The 21,794-nt window shown below is 40.0% G+C and overlaps 1 protein-coding gene across 2 annotated transcripts in view; it reads left to right on the forward strand.

Annotated features, from left to right (window-relative positions):
* AGPS (alkylglycerone phosphate synthase) overlaps nucleotides 1-20,454 on the forward strand; it is a 269,903-nt gene extending 249,449 nt beyond the window's left edge. For both annotated transcript variants that reach the window (XM_056534693.1, XM_056534694.1), the window contains exon 20: nucleotides 19,525-20,454. In XM_056534693.1, the coding sequence (XP_056390668.1) occupies nucleotides 19,525-19,646 (122 nt within the window). In that variant the 3' untranslated portion in view covers nucleotides 19,647-20,454. The remainder of the gene's footprint in view (nucleotides 1-19,524) is intronic.
* The last annotated feature ends 1,340 nt before the right edge of the window (nucleotides 20,455-21,794 follow it).

Below are 21,794 nucleotides of genomic sequence, written 5' to 3' on the forward strand. Positions count from 1 at the left end.
AAATCAACTAGTACCATAAAATTATATAGATTTGTAAATAACGTCTATTTAAAAATCTTAATCCTTCAAGTACTTATCAGCTCCTGTATGCTCCAGAGGAAGTTGTGTATTCTTTCCAGTCTGACCACAGTGCTCTCTGATGACACCTCTGTCTGTGTCTAGAGCAGGAGAGGTTTGCTATGGGGATTTGCTTCTACTCTGGACAGTTCCTGACATGGATAGAGGTGTCAGCAGAGAGCACTGTGGTCAGACAGAAAAGAACAACTTAAAGGGGTATTCTGGCTTTAGACATTTTATCTCCTATCCAAAGGATAGGGGATAAGATGTCTGATCATGGGGGCACGCCGCTGGGACCCCCCGCAATCTCCCTGCAACATCTGCATTATGTGCGGAGCTGCGTCTCCAGGCTCGGAAACCGGAAGTTTTCAGGACTGGAGACTGGACGTAACGCCACTCCCCCCTTGTGATGTCACGTCACGCCCCCTCCCTTCATGTCTATGGGGGGGGGGCGTAACAGCCGTTTCGCCCCCTCCCATAGGCATGAATGGAGGGGGTGTGACGTGGCGTTACGTCTCCAGTCCCGAACGTCTGCAGTTTCCAAACAGCTGATAAGTACTGGAAGGATTAAGATTTTTAAATAGGAGTAATTTACTAAACTATATTACTCTGGCACCAGTTGATTTCCTCCAGAGTAACCATTTAACTTCCAGCGAATAAAAATCTGTCTTGGTCATGTTGAATAAAAAGTAGAAGAGCGGCACTCTGTTCAAATGTTTGTGGTTTATTCACCTATTCATGTTAGAGTGCAACGTTTCAACCTCACCATGAGACCTTTCTCAAGCAGTTAACTAACAATACATCACTTCCTTTTATATGGTTTAACATGTGACATCACACAATATCATTAGCATAATATATCATATAAACAAAAAATCAACTGTAATAAACATCACATCCAGTGTACATAGTGCACTATCTAATCACATAATACATGTCAGTGTTGTTCTCAATATGCAGTGAATTCTGATCGTGACATCAGTACAAACATGTGTTATATACAGTAAACGACATCAGAGGGCTGTCTCTCAATCTTATATATTCCTTAAGGCATACCTCCAACGTGGTCCTCACATCACACAAGCTTTGTTTGTAAACAGAAGGAGAGCACAGGATCGGAACTATGACCACTTCCTGTTACGCTCCTATTCTCACCATAACACCGTAAGGGTATGTTCACACTGAGGAATTGGGGCGGAAATCAAGCAGAAATTTTCTGCCTCAAAATATTGTTACTTTTCCACAAGAACTCACAGAGATTTCGTGCGGAATTTGGCGCGGAAATGCAGGTTTCATGCGGAGGAGGAGTATCAAGTATTTCTATTCATAATTTTATTTTTTTTTCATGTGGAAATTCCGCGCGGATTCCGCATGGAAATGCTTCGGACTCAAAAAAAAAAATATTTAACATTGATCTCTATGGGAGAACGACGCTGATTCCGCCTGAAAGAAAGAACATGTTCTTTCTTCAAGCGGAACAGACTTCCTCGTCAGAATTCTGCTTGAGGAAATTTCTCAGTGTGAACTGAGGGGCAGAAATTCTGTACAACTCTATGGGGATTTCACTGCTTAATGAATTGGAGAGGAAAAAGCGAGCAGAATTACTCGTGGAAATTCCTGTCCAATTCCTCAGTGTGAACATACCCTAACACAATGGGTCAGTGCTAGTTCACAGTGCATGTGCACTCCTTCAAACAGTTCCATTACGGCCATGTAAACCGAGGGCAATCTGACCAGACTATTCACAACAGTGCGCATGCGTGTGGAACACATAGCATAACCTGTCTCAATTCTAACTATAGCTGGATAATAAATATAGATAATAGTAAGTAATGTTTAATCATAAATATCACATAAAATTTTATTACTTCAGCAATCATATTAAATGACCATAATCAGCATCATTACATATGGGTGAATGAGAAGAAGGGTAATATGTGACAGCCAGATATATACTCAATGGGGGACATTTATCATTCAGTGTCTATTGTAGACCCAGATCTACCTCTTTACACTGCTTGTCTAATTTACACTCTTGCTCAAAATTTACAAAAGTTGCGCACGTCCTTTGATACATTTTGTGCAAATATATAAACGCCCCCCCCCCCTCGCTCTACCGTGCACTCCTCCTCTACCTCACTTCTGAGACCTGTGGCATTTTCCAGCGGTACACTACTTACATAGCTAGAAGTGCCGAAGCAGCAGTTTGCGCCGAACAAAACTCTGCACAATAGTAAAATCATAAATCTTTATAAAGTACACAGAATGTCTGTGTTTAAAAAATATGTAATTTTACTAAACAATCTGTCCCCTTACCTCTATATCAGTGTTTACCTACGAGAATGCCTCCAAGTGTTGCAAATCTTGGCATGCAGTTTTGCAACAGCTGGAGTCACCCTGGTTGGTAAACACTGTGTATATGTACCTGAGCTGTGTGTGATCATGTACATGTAGCAGAAATTAGTGTATGCATGACCACGCACACTCTCAGCTCTGCTACATACACACAATCACACACTCAGCTCAGCTGCATACACATGATCACTCACTCAGCTCTGCTGCATACACACAAACACTCAGCTCTGCTCCATACACACAATCACACACAAGCAGCTCTGCTGCATGCACACAATCACACACTTAGCTCTGCTGCATACACATGATCACACACTCAGCTTTGCTGCATACACACAATTGCACACTCAGCACTTCTGCATACACATGATCACACACTCAGCACTTCTGCATACACATGATCACACACTCAGCACTTCTGCATACACACACTCAGCACTTCTGCATACACACAATCACACACTTAGCTCTGCCACATACACATGAACACACACTCAGCTTTGCTGCATACACACTCAGCACTTCTGAATACACATGATCACACACTCAGATCTGCTGCATACACACAATCACACACTCAGCTCTGCTGCATACACACGATCACATACTAAGCTCTGCTGCATACACACGATCACACACTCAGCTCTGCTGCATACACACGATCACACACTCAGATCTGCTGCATACACACGATCACACACAAAAATTACGCAAAAAACGTGATTGCGCAAAAAAGATTGCGCAATATAGACAGTGAAACGGTGTATATATAATGATAAATGCCCCCCATTGTGTCTCAGATTATCCTATCTGAAGGGAGAGTATATGTTGGAAAACAAATTGAAGTATATAAAACTATATAAATAATAATACAGTCATGGCCGTAAATGTTGGCACCCCTGAAAATTTTCTAGAAAATGAAGTATTTCTCACAGAAAAGGATTGTAGTAACACATGTTTTGCTATACACATGTTTATTCCCTTAGTGTGTATTGGAACTAAACTAAAAAAGGGAGGGAAATAAAGCAAATTTGACATAATTTCACACCAAAAATGGTCTGGACAAAATTATTGGCACCCTTTCAAAATTGTGGAAAAATAAGATTTTTTTCAAGCATGTGATGCTCCTTTAAAAACTCACCTGGGGCAAGTAACAGGTGTGGGCAATATAAAAATCACACCTGAAAGCAGATAAAAAGGAGAGACGTTCACTTAGTCTTTGTATTGTGTGTCTATGTGGACAACAGATAGAGGAGAAGAGAACTGTCTGAGGACTTGAGAACCAAAATTGTGGAAAAATATCAACAATCTCAAGGTTACAAGAGATCTAGATATCAACAATCTCAAGGTTACAAGAGATCTAGATTTGCCTTTGTCCACAGTGCGCAACATTATCAAGAAGTTTGCAACCCATGGCATTGTAGCTTATCTCCCTGGGCATGGACAGAAGAGAAAAATTGATGAAAGGTGTCAACCCAGGATAGTCTGGATGGTGGCTAAGCAGCCCCAAACAAGTTCCAAAGATATTCAAGCTGTCCTGCAGGCTCAGGGAGCATCAGTGTCAGCGCAAACTGACATTTAAATGAAATGAAACGCTATGGCAGGAGACCCAGAAGGACCCAACTGCTGACAGAGACATAAAAAAGCAAGACTACATTTTGCCAATATGAACTTGAGTAAGCCAAAATCCTTCTGGGAAAATGTCTTGTGGACGGATGAGATCAAGATAGAGCTTAATGATGTTTGTTTTTTGTTCCTCTGGCACTGGGTGCCTTGAATGTGTGCAAGGCATCATGAAATCTGACTGATTTCCAACGGATTTTGGGTCGCATTGTACAGCCCAGTGTCAGAAAGCTGGGTTTGTGTCCGAGATCTTGGGTCTTCCAGCAGGACATTGACCCCAAACATACATCAAAAAGCACCCAGAAATGGATGGCAACAAAGCGCTGGAGAGTTCTGAAGTGGCAGCAATGAGTCCAGATCTAAATCCCATTGAACACCTGTGGGGAGATCTTAAATTTGCTGTTGGGAAAAGTCGCCCTTCCAATAAGAGAGACCTGGAGAGGTCCAACATTCCGGCTGAGAGGTGTAAGAAGCTTATTGATGGTTATAGGAAGCGACTGATTTTAGTTATTTTTTCCAAAGAGTGTGCAATCAATATTAAGTTAAGGGTGCCAATAATTTTGCCTAGCCCATTTTTGGAGTTTGGTGTGACATTATGTCCAATTTGCTTTTTTTCCTCCCTTTTTTGGTTTAGTTCCAATACACACAAAGGGAATAAACATGTGTATAGCAAAACATGTGTTACTGCAATCCTTTTCTGTGAGAAATACTTCATTTTCTAGAAAAATTTCAGGGGTGCCAATATTTACAGCCATGAATGTAAGTAACATCACCGTGACATGAGACCCTTATTTCAATACACACACACACACACACTATCAAACATAATATATGTCAGTCAATGCATGATGTATAATCATATACAGCCCGAACTACATAATATCAGTGTCCGTCCATGGGATGTAACCACACACCCAGGCCCTTACACATCATATTCATATAGTAATCATTTATCTAACTATGGGGCAAAAAAGAGATGAAATCCATATATAGATCTCTCCTCTTATTATCCCATGCTATAAACTTGAACCAATATAGGGCAAATCACCTCTAATGGTTCACACGTATAATCCAAGAACCATTGTCGTGGGCTTTGGCTATTACTCCAGACTCATACCAAAAAGGGAATCCTGTCACTCCAAACTTACATAAATAGGCTATATGTCTTAGTCATGTGATGATCACTTGGGTCAGGCACAGGCAACCTTCGGCAGAGGCAATTGCCTGTTTTACCACTTAAGGACATGCACCGTAAATTTACAGGAATAGGGAGAATTTAAACATACAAATTTTGTTAGAAAAGATTTACTTGTTTTTAAAAGTAGTATAATAATAGTAAAGCAAGTGAACATGGGTATCATTTTAATCGTATTGACCTACAGAGTAAAGAAAACCAAATTTTTTTTACTGTAAAGTGCACTACGTAAAAAGAAACCCTCCAAAAGTTGCAAAATTGCTGTTTTCTTTTCCATTTCCTCGCAAAAATTCTTTGGGTTTGTGCTGTACATTTTTTTGTAAAATGAAAGGAGTCATTACAAAGTACATCCTTTATATTCTTCTGTGGAGGGAAAAATAAAGTTATGGCTCTTAGAAGGCGAGGAGGAAAAAACATAAACGTACAAAATGAAACTGGCTTTGTCTTTAAAGGGTACTCCGCCCCTAGACATCTTATGTCTGATCCTGCCGCTGGGAACTCCCGCGATCTCTCCTGCAGAACCCTGTCCATGCCTGATGAATGGCGATGCAGGGGTCGTCCAATGCATGTCTATGGGAGAGGGTGTGGCGGCCTGCATCGCCAGTCATCAGACACGGAGCGACATTCACACCGTGCACCAGATGACAGGGGGTGCTGCAGGAGAGATTGTGGGGGTTCCCAAAGGCGGGACCCCGCGCCAGACATCTTATCCCCTATCCTTTGGATAGAGGATAAGATGTCTAGGGGCAAAGTACCCCTTTAAGGCCAAAATGGTCTGTGTTCTTAAGGGGTTAACCAACAAGTAATCGTCCTGATTCCCACGTGCATGCTCAGCTCAGCTAAGCATGCATGTGTTTCTAATAAGGAGGGGGCATAAAGCTGCTGTCAGACTCATCTGGCAGAGGCTGATCTCTGGAGAACAGTAGGACTAGGGAGGACATTTATTATCGTGTTTGTTTTGTTTTGTTTTTTCGGTAAAAAGGTGCATCTTTCGGCCCAGTGTGTTGTTGCACATTTTTTGTGCGCCTTTTTAATATATGCCCTTTTTGCAAACTGATGCAGTTGACAGTACGCAAAAAAAGACGCATCTACCTTAAAAATGCTGCAACTTTTTATCATGTTGAGGCAATCTTCTCACTCATTCTGGCTGGAGCCAGCGAAGGCTGAGCCAAAATTTAAAAGGCACAATATTTATTTAGGTCATGGGCTTTTATAGTAAATTTGAAGCAAAACACCCAATTTGGCTTGGCTGATCTAAATAAAGAGGGGAGGGGTAAGCTGCTGTCAGTCACCTCCTCTCGTAGCTTATCTCCCTAAGAACTAAACGATTGTGCAGTTGACATGCAGCAGGTCTGATCCTTCTCTTCCAGGAGGCCACCATATACGTTATATTAAACATAAAAGACCAGCACCGCATATTACCTCCATATTTACTCTAAATATTCCTTCATTATAAATAATGCCTCAAAAGGATATATATTAGGGATTGACCGATATCGTTTTTTTAGGGCCGATACCGATAATTGGTGGAGGTTAGGGCCGATAGCCGATAACTTATACCGATATTCCGGTATAAGTTATCGGCTATTTATTCCCCTGCGACACCGCTGCAGATAATTGATTTAAAGCGGGCGCTTTAAATCAATGAACTGCAGTGGCTTTTGCGGTGCCATAGACCGCCGCCGCCGCCACCCGCTTCTCTCCCCCTGCCTGTCCGGGGGTCCTGAGTTCTATCACCGCCACCGCCCCCCACCGCTGCACCGCTCCGCGCCCCCTACCTCCGCGCCGCGTCACACCCCCCACCGCACCGCCATGACCCCATTGCCTCCCCCATCCCCGGTTTTATAATTACCTGTTCCCGGGGCCCGGGGTCCACTCTACATCTGGCTCCGGTGGCGTCCTCCTGAGCTGTCACTGTGCGCACTGACGGTGACGTTGCGTCACGTCGCTCGTCATTGCGCACAGCGTAACGCAGGACGCAGCAGGAACCAGAAGTAGCGTGGACCTCGGGCCCCGGGAACAGGTAATTAATTATAAAACCGGGGATGGGGGAGGCGGTCGCGGTGCGGTGAGGGCTGTGCGGGGGGCGGGGCTTATCAGCAAGGTAATTGCCGATACCGATAATGCCCAAAATCGTGATTATCGGCCGATAATATCGCCAAACCGATAATCGGTCGATCCCTAATATATATCACTCAGTATAGCTCAAATACAAGCATTTGACACTGGAAACAAGAAAAGAGCATTACTACTGATACAATTAGAAAACTTTATTTTCAATAAATAAACAATACCATCCATGAACAGGGAACATCAAGACACTTTAAAAACAAAACTAATGGCAGGACTACCGTAGGTTTCGTCAGAATGACTTTTTCAAGGAACATTCCTTGAAAAAGTCATTCTGACAAAACGTACGTCGCAACGCACAGTGACCTGGCGCAATATGGGTGAGTGATATGTTTACCATGCTTGGCTAACACTATTTGGCTATACTGGCAATGGAGTATGTGATTTAGTGAGGACGTTGGTCACTTATATCCAGTGCATTTTACTCTATCATTATAGCAGAGCAATGGTAAGCATAGAAGTGCCCCCCAATTTTCATTATTTATTACTATTACGGTATTACGTTTATGGTTGTTGATATTGATATTATTGTGGGGCACCATATAGTCCTGCCATTAGTTTTGTTTTTAAAGTGTCTTGATGTTTCCTGTTCATTGATAGTATTGTTTATTTATTGAAAATAAAGTTTTCTAATTGTATCAGTAGTACTGCTCTTTTCTTGTTGCAAGTGTCAAACACCAGTTTAGCCTGCTTGTTTACTGTCTCCTAAATAGCTGTGATAGAGAGGAGGTGTCCCGCCCCTTCCCATAGACATGAATGGAGGGGGCATGGCGTCACGTCATGTCTTCAGCCCTGTAAACCCGGAGGTTTTACGAAACTGGAGACGCAGCCCCACATAGAATGCGGGTGCTGCAGGGAGATCGCTGGGGGTCCCCGCGGCGGGCCCCCCACGATCAGACATCTTATCCCCTATCCTTTGGATAGGGGATATGATGTTTTTGCCCAGAATACACCTTTAAGGAAAAGAAAGGAGCAACATTTTTTGAGACAGAGGGTCTGGAATCGGCACATCTGTGCATTGTGAATTATGGTACGTTTTATTAGTTTACATTTTGGCAGTAGCCAAATAATTTAAAATGCCCCCAGGCATCCCCCTTTAAAATAAATTTTCTAAATAATGTCTCCATGTTCTAGTATCTCGTATGATCAGTAAGAAAACGTGCTCAGAACAACTTTATATACATTAATTCCTTAACCATTCATGATCGATGCGTGTCCACCATGAAGGAATGCTTTTCAGGCTGATCTCATATCTATAGAATCCTTTGAAGAGTTACCGTGGACTTTGTTGATTTATTATTCACCACTTACATTGCTGTTTTTATCCTCTTTATCAGTGCAGTGATGTTTTTGTGCTTAGCTGAAGTGGTGTCAGTGCAGCTTGAATTACTTCGCCATCGGTGGCCGATGTCTTCTGACATGTCCCAAGTAGACCCCCCTCCTTCGCCAGACTAACATCTTCTCTTAAACCCTTGAAAAACCTTAATAGCTTTTGTGTAATTATATGGTATTCCACCGGGGCAATCTCCAGTTAGTCAAGTAGGTAGTGAAATTTAATATCCAAAACATAAAGGTCATCATTGCTTGTGATAAATGTACTGACTATTCTTCTCTTATTTTCAAAGAGGAAAGGGAAACTGTTGCATCTGGTAATAATGTGCACAATAAAAATGGCATGATTTTCAGAAGAAAATAATGTATTTTGACTGACCGGTTTCTACCCTTAATTTATTTAGACATTCTTTTTTTCCCCTCTTCGTCAGGGTTATTTGAAGGTTGTCTTTTCTTCTTATGTTTTTTTTTTGTTTGTTTTTGCATTTTGATTTAACAGTAATCATTGTTTTATTTTTTTTTATTAATTCAAAAATTATTCTTTTTTTTAATTTTTTTAACTTTTGAGAAAGGGACCTATTTTCTAGACAAATTCTAGAAGAATTGTCTTGCATACAGTACTTTGCTTACAGTGCTAAGCCAGTAATTTTAATTGGCAAAAAGACAAGGAAATAAAAATGCGTAATTTTCACCGCAAAGTTTTTTTTTTTAATGGAACTTTAATTTTTTTTCCATTACATCTGCTGACTTCCCAGACTATTAGTGTCGTCCCATTAAGAAACCCCTATAGTATGCTGATATATACCCTTTGACCCCTGCAGGAATTGTCATAGTTGATCTGCGAGTGGTGGCCAAGACCCATAATCATTGGCATGTAATCAATGGGTCCGATAATGAATAGTCTCCAAATAAAAGTAATGACCCTGTTTTCTCGAGTGTTTTTTTTTTTTTTTTTTGCCTCAAGAGTTGAATGAAGATGAATGAATGTATTAGTAATTTGTATTTATTACTGTTGTCCATGCTCATTATCCAAATTAACCAGTTTCTGGGCTTAGGCTGGGAATTTTCTGTAGTTATACCGTGAGGCTAATGGATCAGTTTTTGGTCATCAAAAAATGTAATATAAAAATTAAAGCATTTGCACCCTTTTTTTATGTTTTTTTTTATTATCATTCTTATAATTATTATTATTATTTAATAATAATATAATTATCAAAAACTAATTAATACAATCTCAAAACTTTGCTTAAATTTTTAGGAACCCCTCTCAATCCCAACCAATATCCCTCCCCCTTACCAATGATACCTCTTTATTTCCAAGATATACTTTTAAATTATATATATTTTTTTTAAGACTAAAGTAAAAGAATGTATTTTTTTTTTTGGGGGGGGGGGGGTGTCCGTGGTATTTAAAGTTGTACTAATACAAGTAGAGAGCTGTAAATATTTTATATGATTTATGTGTCAGCTGCTTTTGAGCAAACTACTAGTTGCACTTGTATCACATATAGGGCCTTTTCAAATACACTGCTCAAAAAAATAAAGGGAACACTAAGGTAACCCATCCTAGATCTGAATGAATGAACTAATCGTATGAAATACTTTCGTCTTTACATAGTTGAATGTGCTGACAACAAAATCACACAAATATTATCAATGGAAATCAAATTTATCAACCCATGGAGGTCTGGATATGGAGTCACACTCAAAATCAAAGTGAAAAACCACACTACAGGCTGATCCAACTTTGATGTAATGTCCTTAAAACAAAATGAGGCTCAGTAGTGTGTGTGGCCTCCACGTGCCCGTATGACCTCCCTACAACGCCTGGGCATGCTCCTGATGAGGTGGCGTATGGTCTCCTGAGGGATGTCCTCCCAGACCTGGACTAAAGCATCCGCCAACTCCTGGACAGTCTGTGGTGCAACGTGGCGTTGGTGGATGGAGCGAGACATGTTGTCCCAGATGTGCTCAATCGGATTCAGGTCTGGGGAACGGGTGGGCCAGTCCATAGCATCAATGCCTTCCTCTTGCAGGAACTGTCTGTCACATGTGCTCAGTGTGAACCTGCTTTCATCTGTAAAGAGCACAGGACGCCAGTGGCAAATTTGCCAATCTTAGTGTTCTCTGGCAAAGGCCAAACGTCCTGCACGGTGTTGGGCTGTAAGCACAACCCCCACCTGTGGACATCGGGCCCTCATACCACCCTCATGGAGTCTGTTTATGACCGTTTCAGTTGACACATGCACATTTGTGGCCAGCTGGAGGTCATTTTGCAGGGCTCTGGAAGTGCTCCTCCTTACACAAAGGCAGAGGTAGCGGTCCTGATGCTGGGTGGTTGCCCTCCTACGGCCTTTCTGGCCTTTCTCCTGGTAGCGCCTCCATGCTCTGGACACTACGCTGACAGACACAGCAAACCTTCTTGCCACAGCTCGCATTGATGTGCCATCCTGGATGAGCTACACTACCTGAGTCACTTGTGTGGGTTGTAGACTCCGTCTCATGCTACCACTAGAGTGAAAGCACCGCCAGCATTAAAAGTGACCAAAACAGCCAGGAAGCATAAACTGATGGTCTGTGGTCACCACCTACAGAACAACTCCTTTATTGGGGGTGTCTTTCTAATTGCCTATAATTTCCACCTGTTGCCTGTTCCATTTGCACTACAGCATGTGAAATTGTCAATCAGTGTTGCTTCCTGAGTGGACAGTGTGATTTCACAGAAGTGTTATTGACTTGGAATTACATTGTGTTTAAGTGTTCCCTTTTGTTTTTTGAGCAGTGTATAATGTGTAAACTCCCTTAGAAAAAGATACAGTTCTCCTTTAATTTGATTTAATGCACAGTTGTAAAATTGTTGTATTTTTATAAATGTGAAGTTTTAAGCATTTGACTTTTTCCTTTTTTTAATGCTATATATTTTTTTTTTAAAAATTTCTGAAAATCTACATGTTTACTTTACCACTTTTTAACACCGATGACACAAACATTTAGTCTTATAGTGATATATTGATTAAAATAGTAGATATTGAATGTATTTAATTTTGTTTCTTTCTTGCGGTAATAACTACACAGAGAAAGCTAATTATATGAATATAACAAGTACTTTGTATGTAACTACTAAAGTCTGAAGCCTTTGCAACAGCTGGAGGCACGATGTTTGGAAAACACTGCTCTATGGGTATGTTCCCATATGACAGGTTTATTGCAAAAAAAAATCAGCATCTGTCCACTTTACTAAATGAAGGTAATAGCAGTCGGTGTATGCTACATGTGCAACATTATTCAGGTGTAAATATATGTACAGTTCCAAAAACACATGTTCTCTTATGAGCGACTAATGTAATTTACACACAAATAAAGATTTTTGGAGGTTCTCGATACTGTAGAAACTGTAGTGATATAAGCCAGCTGTCATGGAGACAGTCTTAGGAATCCTGTTGACCCCTTAGCGGGATCTGCCGTACATGTTTGGGGGACATGTAATTAGGAAATTAGAGGGGGGCTCGGAAGCTGCCTGAATCGGACAATGAATACTATTGCCCAATGGGAAAAAATGCCCAATACCTCATTTCAATTGACTTTTTTTGGTCATCTGGCCTCCTAAATGAGTCAAAAAGTCTCAGTGAAATTTTCTACTTACCCTTTAAAAACGGGCCATCCCACAGGTCCATAGACAGAAAAATAATAAAATAAAGTTATAGGGGTTAGAATGGGGATAAGCTAATTTTTTTTTTTTTTTTTTTTTAAGTTTATTTTTTAGAAATGGTAAAACAGAACTAATTAAATTTGGTATCACTGTAAATAGTTATGACTTTCAGAAAAATATTAACAGAATCTGTCTGCTGTATTTGCTGCAAATAGCTGCAGACACTGTTGGATAGATGTTTGGGTATAAAAGCAAACTGTACCTGAAGCTGATGGTGGCTGCAAAACTTATAACATTTTACTTTTTATTTCTCAGCCAAGTGTCAAGGGGGTGGTGCTAAACTTCTCAAGTGCCACAGCCTGGTATGCCTCCTCGCTTGTCTTCACCTCCAAGCCTCTCTTTAACTGATATTCAGAGCCCTGCACATCTCTCAAGGAGGACATTGGAGGTGAGGGCAAACAAGAGGACATTACAGGTTTTGGTACTTGAGAAGCTTAGCCCTGCCTTCTTGACTGAGAAATAAAAAGGCAATTTTGGCAAACACCATTATTCCCAAGAAAAATACTTTTTTCCTTCATACCCTAACAGATATCCAACAGGGTCTGCAGCTCTAAGCAACAAATGCATCTGACAGATTCTCTTTATGCCTGAGTTGCTGCAGTTACAAAAAAATAAACCTTGTCCCACCTCCCGCTGCTCCCCCGGTACCGCAGGTATCACTCTTCTGTCCTCCGGTGCGGTCTTCTTCCTGCTTCTGGGGCCTGACATGCCACACTGCGCTCATCTAATCGACGTTCCCAGTGATGTCCCGCCTCGGCCAGTGATGGGCTAAGTGGAAGTGTCATGTAACGGCCCCGCGCACAAGGAAGAAGTCCAGGGCTCAATACATGACACTTTCGCTCAACCTGTCACCGGCCAAGGGCAAGGTGAGACATGAAAACCCCAACAAATAGCAAAATTATGTTTTCATTTCCATTTGAACCCACAAATATTTTTTTGTTTTTGTTTTACTCTACCTAATATGGTAAAATAAAGAGGAGCCATTAAAAAGTGCAATTTGTCCCACAAAAATAAGCCCTCCTATGACTCTTTATTAAAATAAAAGTTTTAGGAAAAAAAATAAAAATATTATTTGGCTGTCTACAAAGGATTGCAGAACACTGGGCATGTGTTCCTATGTGCTGTTCGTACAGCTAAAGATTTTAATTGGCAAGTAAAAAAAAAGCTTCAAAAATACAACAAAATGCTGTGTGAGAATACGCTCTAAAAGCTTTCCACAGCCCCTTAGGAACCTTCTATTCTACAGGAGAATGCAGAAATGTAGGAAAAAAGCTGCAGTGGCGCTCCCAAGGAAGTAACCCGAAGTCGTGGGTATTGGTATAAAGTGAATCATTTATTTTTTACAGCATAAATTAAAGAAAATAAATACATTATTTATTTATTTATTTTCTTTGATTTATGCTGTAAAAAATAAATGATTCACTTTATACCAATACCCACGACTTCGGGTTACTTCTAGAGATGAGCGAACTTACAGTAAATTCGGCTCGGCAGTTGATGACTTATCCTGCATAAATTAGTTCAGCTTTCAGGTGCTCCGGTTGGCTGGAAAAGGTGGATACAGTCCTAGGAAAGAGTCTCCTAGGACTGTATCCACCTTTTCCAGCCCACCGGAGCACCGGAAAGCTGAACTAATTTATGCAGGATAAGTCATCAACTGCCAAGCCGAGAAGTCCGTGACGAATCGAATTTACTGTAAGTTCACTCATCTCTAGTTACTTCCTTGGGAGCGCCACCGCAGCCTTTTTCCTACATTTCTGCATTCTCCATACTGACCCACCCCTGCACTCCACACTCTGCAGGTCTGCACACCAAGCTACCATCACCGGCAAGGGATACGTTACCCCCCACCCGGGTACCTACCTACACCAGCTAGAGACCTGCACCGCACCCGGCGCCACCTCCGCTTTTTTCCGTCCTATACTATTCTACAGGAGAGACACTAATTCTGAGTGGATATAATACATGAGCTGATTGTGTTTCCTCTAATTGTAGCCGTTCCGGCCACATTCCATTAGACATCCCACAATCCGGAGACAATAGCTCTACCTATATCGTAGATATATTTATATATTTATTGAGATCCGGGGGACATTTCAGCTTCTTTTCCTCCTTCTCCTTTGTTTCCACTCTGCTAATCAAATGCACGTTACATTTATTCTAGTAAAAGTGTAAACCATAGAAAATTTGACAAGATAGATGTGTAAATTATCGCTCTGACAGAACTAATGATGCACTCCAAGCACCTTCTGTTTTCCAGCACTTGGCGAGCAACTTCATTAAATATGCAATGGCCGTTTGGTGGCTGCTCGCAAGTTGGTTGCTTTCCTTGTGGAATTGCTGTATTTCCTGAGGTGGATGAGCAGGCAGGCACGTTGGCTGCCGGACACCCCGCTGTGGCTCTGATGTACTCCATCTTGTTTGTGCAGTTGTTTGAAGTATTTTCGGGACAGTTGCATCTATAACCACAGGACATATTCCCCGCAGCTATATCATAGACAGCAGTAAGAGAAAAGCAGGCAGATTAAGTTTCTGCCTTTTATCTACCTATAATGATTCCGCCTCCGAGAACTAGAAACAATGTATAGACTCATTTATTAAATGGAAGATTAACATTAAAACGCTCCCCCGACTAGTTTTGCACGGGGGACATTGTGCTCAATAAGTAGTAGATTTATCAGTGTTTATCTGCATGCGAATACGATGGATGGATGGAAATTAGAGAGGAAATAGATACTAGATTAGCAGATAATAAATAGATGGATATTAGATAGACATGTACCGTATATATACACGAGAGGACATGATGTGCTGCATTAGCAGACTGTTTAGATGAGTAAATGCCAGATTAACTATATATGTGTGTGTGTGTAAATAGGATATAAAAATGCTTTATAAAGTCGAATGCAGTATTCTCAGGCTGAGTTCACACCAGCATTGTCTTTCTCATTGTTCTGCAACGTGGTTGTATCAGAACAATGGAAAAATGGTGTGGGTGAAGCCCATTGACATTAGTGGGTACCGACCAGTTTCCAGTATGGTGTCCAGCATCATCGCAGTATGCTATTTTGTCTCTGGTGTTTTTTTGTTTTTTTTTTTGTTTTTTTTTTTACTGAGGCGTCCAACAAAGCCTCTAAACCAGTGTTCCCCAACCAGTGTGCCTCCAGCTGTTGCAAAACTACAACTCCCTACATGCTGTAAGTTGTAGTTTTGCAACACCAGGTGACACCCTACTTGGGGAACACTGCTGTAAACACAGGTGTGAACCCTTATATAGCTATACAGTGGTCCCTCAAGTTACAATATTAATTTGTTCTGGGACGACCATTGTATGTTGAAAACCATTGTATGTTGAGACCAGAACTCTATGGAAACCTGGTAATTGGTTCTAATGGCACCAAAATGTCATCCAAAAATAGGAAAAAGTGAGGATTAAAGAAAAATAAGTAGATAACTAATATAGATAAAGCAAATCCTTACATATAAAAGTGATAAAGATCTGCTGGGAGCTGTAATCACTGTCTTTGTCAGGGTTTCCCAAGCAGGGAGCCTCCAGCTGTTGCTGTCCGGGCATGCTGGGAGTTGTAGTTTTGCAACAGCGGGAGGCTCCCTGCTTGGGAAACACTGGTCTATGTAGATGACAGGAGCTTCATCGGGGTCCTGTACAGTACAGGCAATGTCCTAAAAAAGTAACATGGAGTCTCCCCCACCTGGTGTCCAAAGGAGCAGGTAACCCTGGTACAGGTAAAGTGTACAGAATATGTAATACCTCCCTGTACTGTAGGGGGCGCTATCAGACATCAGTCAGTGCATACGCTTCAGAAATACAGGGGTTTTACCAGTGAATGTCCATTCTGATTGGTTGGTTCTTTCAGCCATTGACACGTTTCACAGATCTGGACTGTCTGTACATTGTATGTTGAATCTGGTTTCAACTTACAATGGTCCAGAAAAGACTATCGTATGTTGAAACTATTGTAAGTTGAGGTGATCACTGTATAGACAATATTCTAGATTTTAAAGGCTTTTCTTCCAGTCTGTTGCATTTATTACTTAATCGTTTTATACATAGTTCCACTTTTTTTTATTCAGATGGGCCATATTCATGACTTGGTGTATCTTGAAGGTCCTATGCAAAATGTATAATGTATCTTCACCTTTATCATGTGACCTAAGGATTTCTATTTAATACCAATATTAAATACACATTGGCCCAGAGTGTAGTTTTCTTTGTGTGTGTGTTTTTTTTTTCCCCATGGTATTTACAAATTGTTCCCTACATTCAACAATTTTTACAACTGCTCTAACCTGTCGGGTTTTCCAGCGCTTAAATCCACCACATTTTATATGGGAAGGTTAGTAAATATGCTGTGATTTTTCGGAACTTTTATGGACAAGCCCCTTTTTCATGACCATCCCAGTGGCCACGCCCCCATTCAGGTTTTTGTGAGTAAGGGTTCACACGTGTGTATTTTCTGCTGCAGATTTGCTTGTTTCAGTTTTTTTTTTTTTTATCACAAATTGTGGCACGCGATGCGACACAATTTGGGTGCAAAACTCCAGAAAAACTGCCAGGATGACATTATAAATGACCCCACATTACGTTATTTCATTTGTTAAACTTAGAACTTTAGCGTTACTTTTCGGGTAAAAACAGTTCATACATGGCACAGCAAAACTGTTACTGCCCATTCGCACTACGGACTTTCCAGTGGGATTTTGCTGCACCCTGCCCACTGCAGAATTTCTGTTTGGAACAATTCCACCACAGGAATTCATATTCCAGACTCTCCAAAATAAAAAAAATAAAAAACGCTGCATTGCAGTCAATGGTGACAGTGCATGTTCGCATGGCTTTTGGCGGCACACGCTGCAGACGGAATTATGTAGTGTGAATGGGCCCTTAGAGTATGTTCACACATACTGTATACTCCAGTATTTTACAAACAGTGTGCCTCCAGCTGTTGCAAAACAACAACTCCCGGGCATGTTGGATGTCCGGGTATGCTGGGAGTTTGTAGTTTTGCAACAGCTGGAGGCACACTGTTTGGAAAATACATGGTGGATTTTATGCTTCAAATGTTCTGCTCTATAAATAGTTGAACATAGCAGAAAATCCTCAGCCTATACAGTACTTGTGAACATGCCCTTAAAACAGTAGAGGGTAAAATTTAAAAAATTAAAAATACTCCCGTGCTGGCAGTCCTAAGCCAACATACCTGGAAAAGTTACTGTGCGGTCGTATCATTTGTTACACTGATGACAGCTTGATGGCTTGAAAACTGAGCACAAGGACTACATGAGTTTAACTTCTCTGGAAAGGTATCTTTCCATCACTTTAACTGATGTGACAGACCGCAGCTATAACTTGTATAGCTTGGAATACAAGGAATAGAAGTGTTTGTGTAAATATATATATATATATATATATATATATATATATACACACATATTAATATATTTATTATTATTATTATTTATTTATTTATTTATTCATTCATTCATTTTTTTTATATATGTATATAAGAATGTCTGTAGATTTCATGTGTCTATAGAAGAATATAGAAATAAACATAGTGATATAATAATTTTATATATTTTCCCATTTCCAGTCAATATTTGGAAAGGGATATAAGAACACAGTAAATATAGAATAATTTTCAAAAGGCACTCATATTACTGTGATTACCAAATGTTCTTACTAATAGGGACCAGTGTAACTTGTTGAACTAAAATATAATACACTGTCCTCCCAAAGATCGTCCTACTGGTATTGATGTGGAGTGTTTTTTTTTTTTTTTTTTTTTTATTTATTTATTATTTGGGTGCTATATATTTAGTTTATGGTGGGTATTACCATGTTTATAATAAATATTGCATCAAATCAAATAAAATGAAAATTGGTGCTGGTAGTAATAGTTCATTAAAATAAGGGAGCAAGATTTTAAGGATAAAACTTCTTTCCAAATAATTCCTTATACTATCAGAGGCTTTGGTATTTTTAACTGTAGGAATAGCACTGCTACTATTTGTACTGTTGATATAAAAAAAAAATCCAGCAATCCTGAATCCCCTTATAATGAACGGAGAGGATAGTTGTAAATAAATAATAGTAAATGCTCAGTAGTTAAGAATAATAACAGTAAGGGTTGGGTCACAGGGGCCATATTTTGCTGCATATTTTACTACTTATTGAAGCCAATGGGGGTAGCAAAAACAGCTGCGTGTTTTGCTACCCATTGACTTCAATTGGTGGAAAAATACACAGCAGCAAATATGCAGCATGTCTGACCCTACCCTAAAAGGGTAAAATGAATCCCAAAATGAAGCTGGAACTAATGAAACGGTTGTTTCTTGTGCTCTGTTTACACTATTATAGTATAGTTAATAGAATTTCAGGTTCTGTTCCAAAATGGATCACCATGCCAGGTGAACAGAGCCCGGTAAAGTACTCATTTAAGAAGAAAAAGAAATACAAAATAAATAAATAAAGATTTTTTTTCAGATTTGCTAATTTGTCTATGATGTTTCATTTCCTCTATTTTTAAATTTTTTAATACATTATGTACCTTGTATGCGTGTTTTCTAAGGTTCAAATAGCCTTCAGCATTTAAGGGCCCGAATGTAATTGTTACCTTGTATTGTGTGTTAAGTGCTATTTGCCCTTCTTGAATACACTGGAGAGTTTACTTAAAGACAGCGATTTGACTTTCTCTTTGCATGTGTGTGTTTTTTTTTTTTTCTTTTTTTTTCTAAACAGATCATTAGATTAAGATTTTAGTTCTTTGGAAATAAATGTGGTTACCATTTCGTTATTTGCTAAGCAACCCATAATCCCCGCCTAAGCCTCATCTACATTTTGCAGTTTGCAGAGAAAGCAGGCGATGCTGAATGCAGTTCTTCCTTTGGGAATACACCGAACTTAATGAGCTTGATAGTCTGGTGGGCTCAATAAATCAAATAAAGGAAAACATTTCTCATTTCTGAATAAAAGCATTTATCACCCCGTGTTTATTCATTCATGGTCATAAGATTGATTGGCTTCTTGTATCATGAATGTATACCAAAGCATTTATTTTTTATTTATTAAATTTTTTTTTTCCTATCCCTTCCTGTCTTCTAGTGGGCAAGTTGCGAAAGCAGTGGCTGAAGGACAGCATTTCAGACGTCGGGATCGGAATGCTCCAATCTGTCAAGAATTTTGTCGATCCCAACAATATCTTTGGAAACAGAAACCTTTTATAAAAGAAAGCTCTATCTGTAATTCTGTCTTTGCGTCAAAAAAAAAAAAAAAAAATGTTTTAATACTGTACAGAGATCCCACTGAACCAGCGCTGGCCAAGGAGGCGGAAGCCCGAATGAAACATGCGACGAAGTGAGAGAAAACCAAATTCTGTGTGTTGATCAAATGTCTTTTTGTCAGATGCAATGTTTTAGGAAGACTCTTACTAAGAATTGGACTTGGCAATCTGTATTAGGGACGGGAAGGGGGACAGCTGCACTTTTGCCGACTGCTCTTGACCCTCCAGACACATGTTACATTAACGTGCCCTCGGTTGTCAGGGCTTGAAAATTCACTTTGTCTCAGCCAGCCAGAAATGCATAGCGTGCTGCCGTTTAGAACAAATGACAATTTCTTAAGCTAGTCAAGCAAGACGTGGATTTATCCGAATATGTTCTGCTGCACAAGGCCACATTTTTTGTTTTTGTTTTTTTTGTAGAGTAAATAGGAGGTTCTGCATCAGCTGCGGTAATACTAAAGACACTTGCACTTCCTAAATGAAATTAATGACAACTAAATAACCTACCTAACCATATAAATACTCACCCGACACTGTTTAAAAAAAAAAAAATTAGCAGTGAAAGAAAAAGGTGCAGTTTTAGATTGTTCTCATGGTGGCGCTGCTTTCATGGCTGGCATGAGTTTTAGTCACTTACCATGACTGTTGTGAGCACACTATCATATTGTATGTCGATTTTCTTTTTTTTTTTTGCTTAAAAGAAGGAAGAATTGCCATGGTTTAAAAAAAAAAAAAAAAAAAAAAAAAAAGAATTGTAAGACAGGTGGAAAGAAATAGGTTAGCTATTTTGAGAACAAAGTGAGAGCTCTTCCCCTCCCTGTACAATACCCTTGCTGGCAAATAGGCCTCCTTCTGTACTACCTACTTAGTGATAAAGGCTTTTCATAACAATCTGTAGATAGGATGCACAAAGCGGCTGGTCCTCATTTCCTTGTCGGAGGGTGGCAGCTGCTCTGTGCAAAAGCATCCCTATCAAGAGACAAAGTCTGATGCTTGGAAGTGTCTGCAGAAACAGCTGTTCTCCCTGCCTCCTATGAGCCCATCTCCTGGGAAGAAAACCGCATTAACACGATCAACGAAGAGCTTCTCCCTGTGTCTTGGAGATTTTTTTTTTTTTTTTTTTTTTTTGAGGATCCATTTCTGTTACATTAAATATTTAAGCAGCTTAGCCATTTTTGTTTTCTTATAATTTCAGATGGCAAATAAAACTGGAACATATGCCTCCTCACACATATCACCCAGATTTGGCTGTTCAAAACCCATTTCAAGGCATGTTCATTCTCACCCTGTTCGTTCTATGGGGCCCGTTCGGAGTTCTGTCGTAATGATGGGATTCTGCTCTTTAACTCCTTCACGTCTGCCGCACATTGTGCAAGCGAGCTGGTCTAAAAGCCTGGTTTAGATATAATACTTTTTCTTTTTTGTACAGAGATGCTAACATCTTCATATTGTATGTTCACTACAGAATTTGACATAAAAATTAACGCTTTCACCCGAACAGCCTTGCTGTCTTTTTATTTTATTAGTAACTCCGTCAAGTGGGGTAAAAGGTTTTATTGCCACTATTTATCTTGTTGTTATAGTTATTGTGTTTGTTTTTTGTTATGTAAATAGTATTAGGCCCCGTTCACACTGAGGAATTGGCGAGGAATTTCCGCTTAAAAATTCCGCCGCGGAATTTCCATTTTACTTCCGTGTGGAAATATTGGAGGAAACAGTTTTTCTATTTATTTATTTATTTATTTTTATGCTGGACGACAACCACAAATTTGAATTTTCCTTTTTTGTCGTTGTTGTTCGGAATTTCTGCGCGAAAACAGTGTCGGGCGGAATTCTTTTTTTTTTTTTTTTTTACAATTGAGTTCTATGGGATTCTGCTTGCGGATTCCGCTTGAAGAATGAACATGCTCTTTCTTCAAGCGGAGAGCAAAATACATTAAAGGGGTTCTCCACCATAAGGTGTTTTTAGTACGTACCTGGCAGACAGTAATGGCCATGCTTAGGAAGGATCTGCGCTTGTTTTGGAGCTAAATGGCTATGTCATGAGATTACCATAACACTGTGGCTAGCTTTTTGTGAACTGGTATTTCCT

This window comes from Hyla sarda, chromosome 8, assembly GCF_029499605.1.
Source record: "Hyla sarda isolate aHylSar1 chromosome 8, aHylSar1.hap1, whole genome shotgun sequence".
Classification (NCBI taxonomy): Eukaryota; Metazoa; Chordata; class Amphibia; order Anura; family Hylidae; genus Hyla; species Hyla sarda.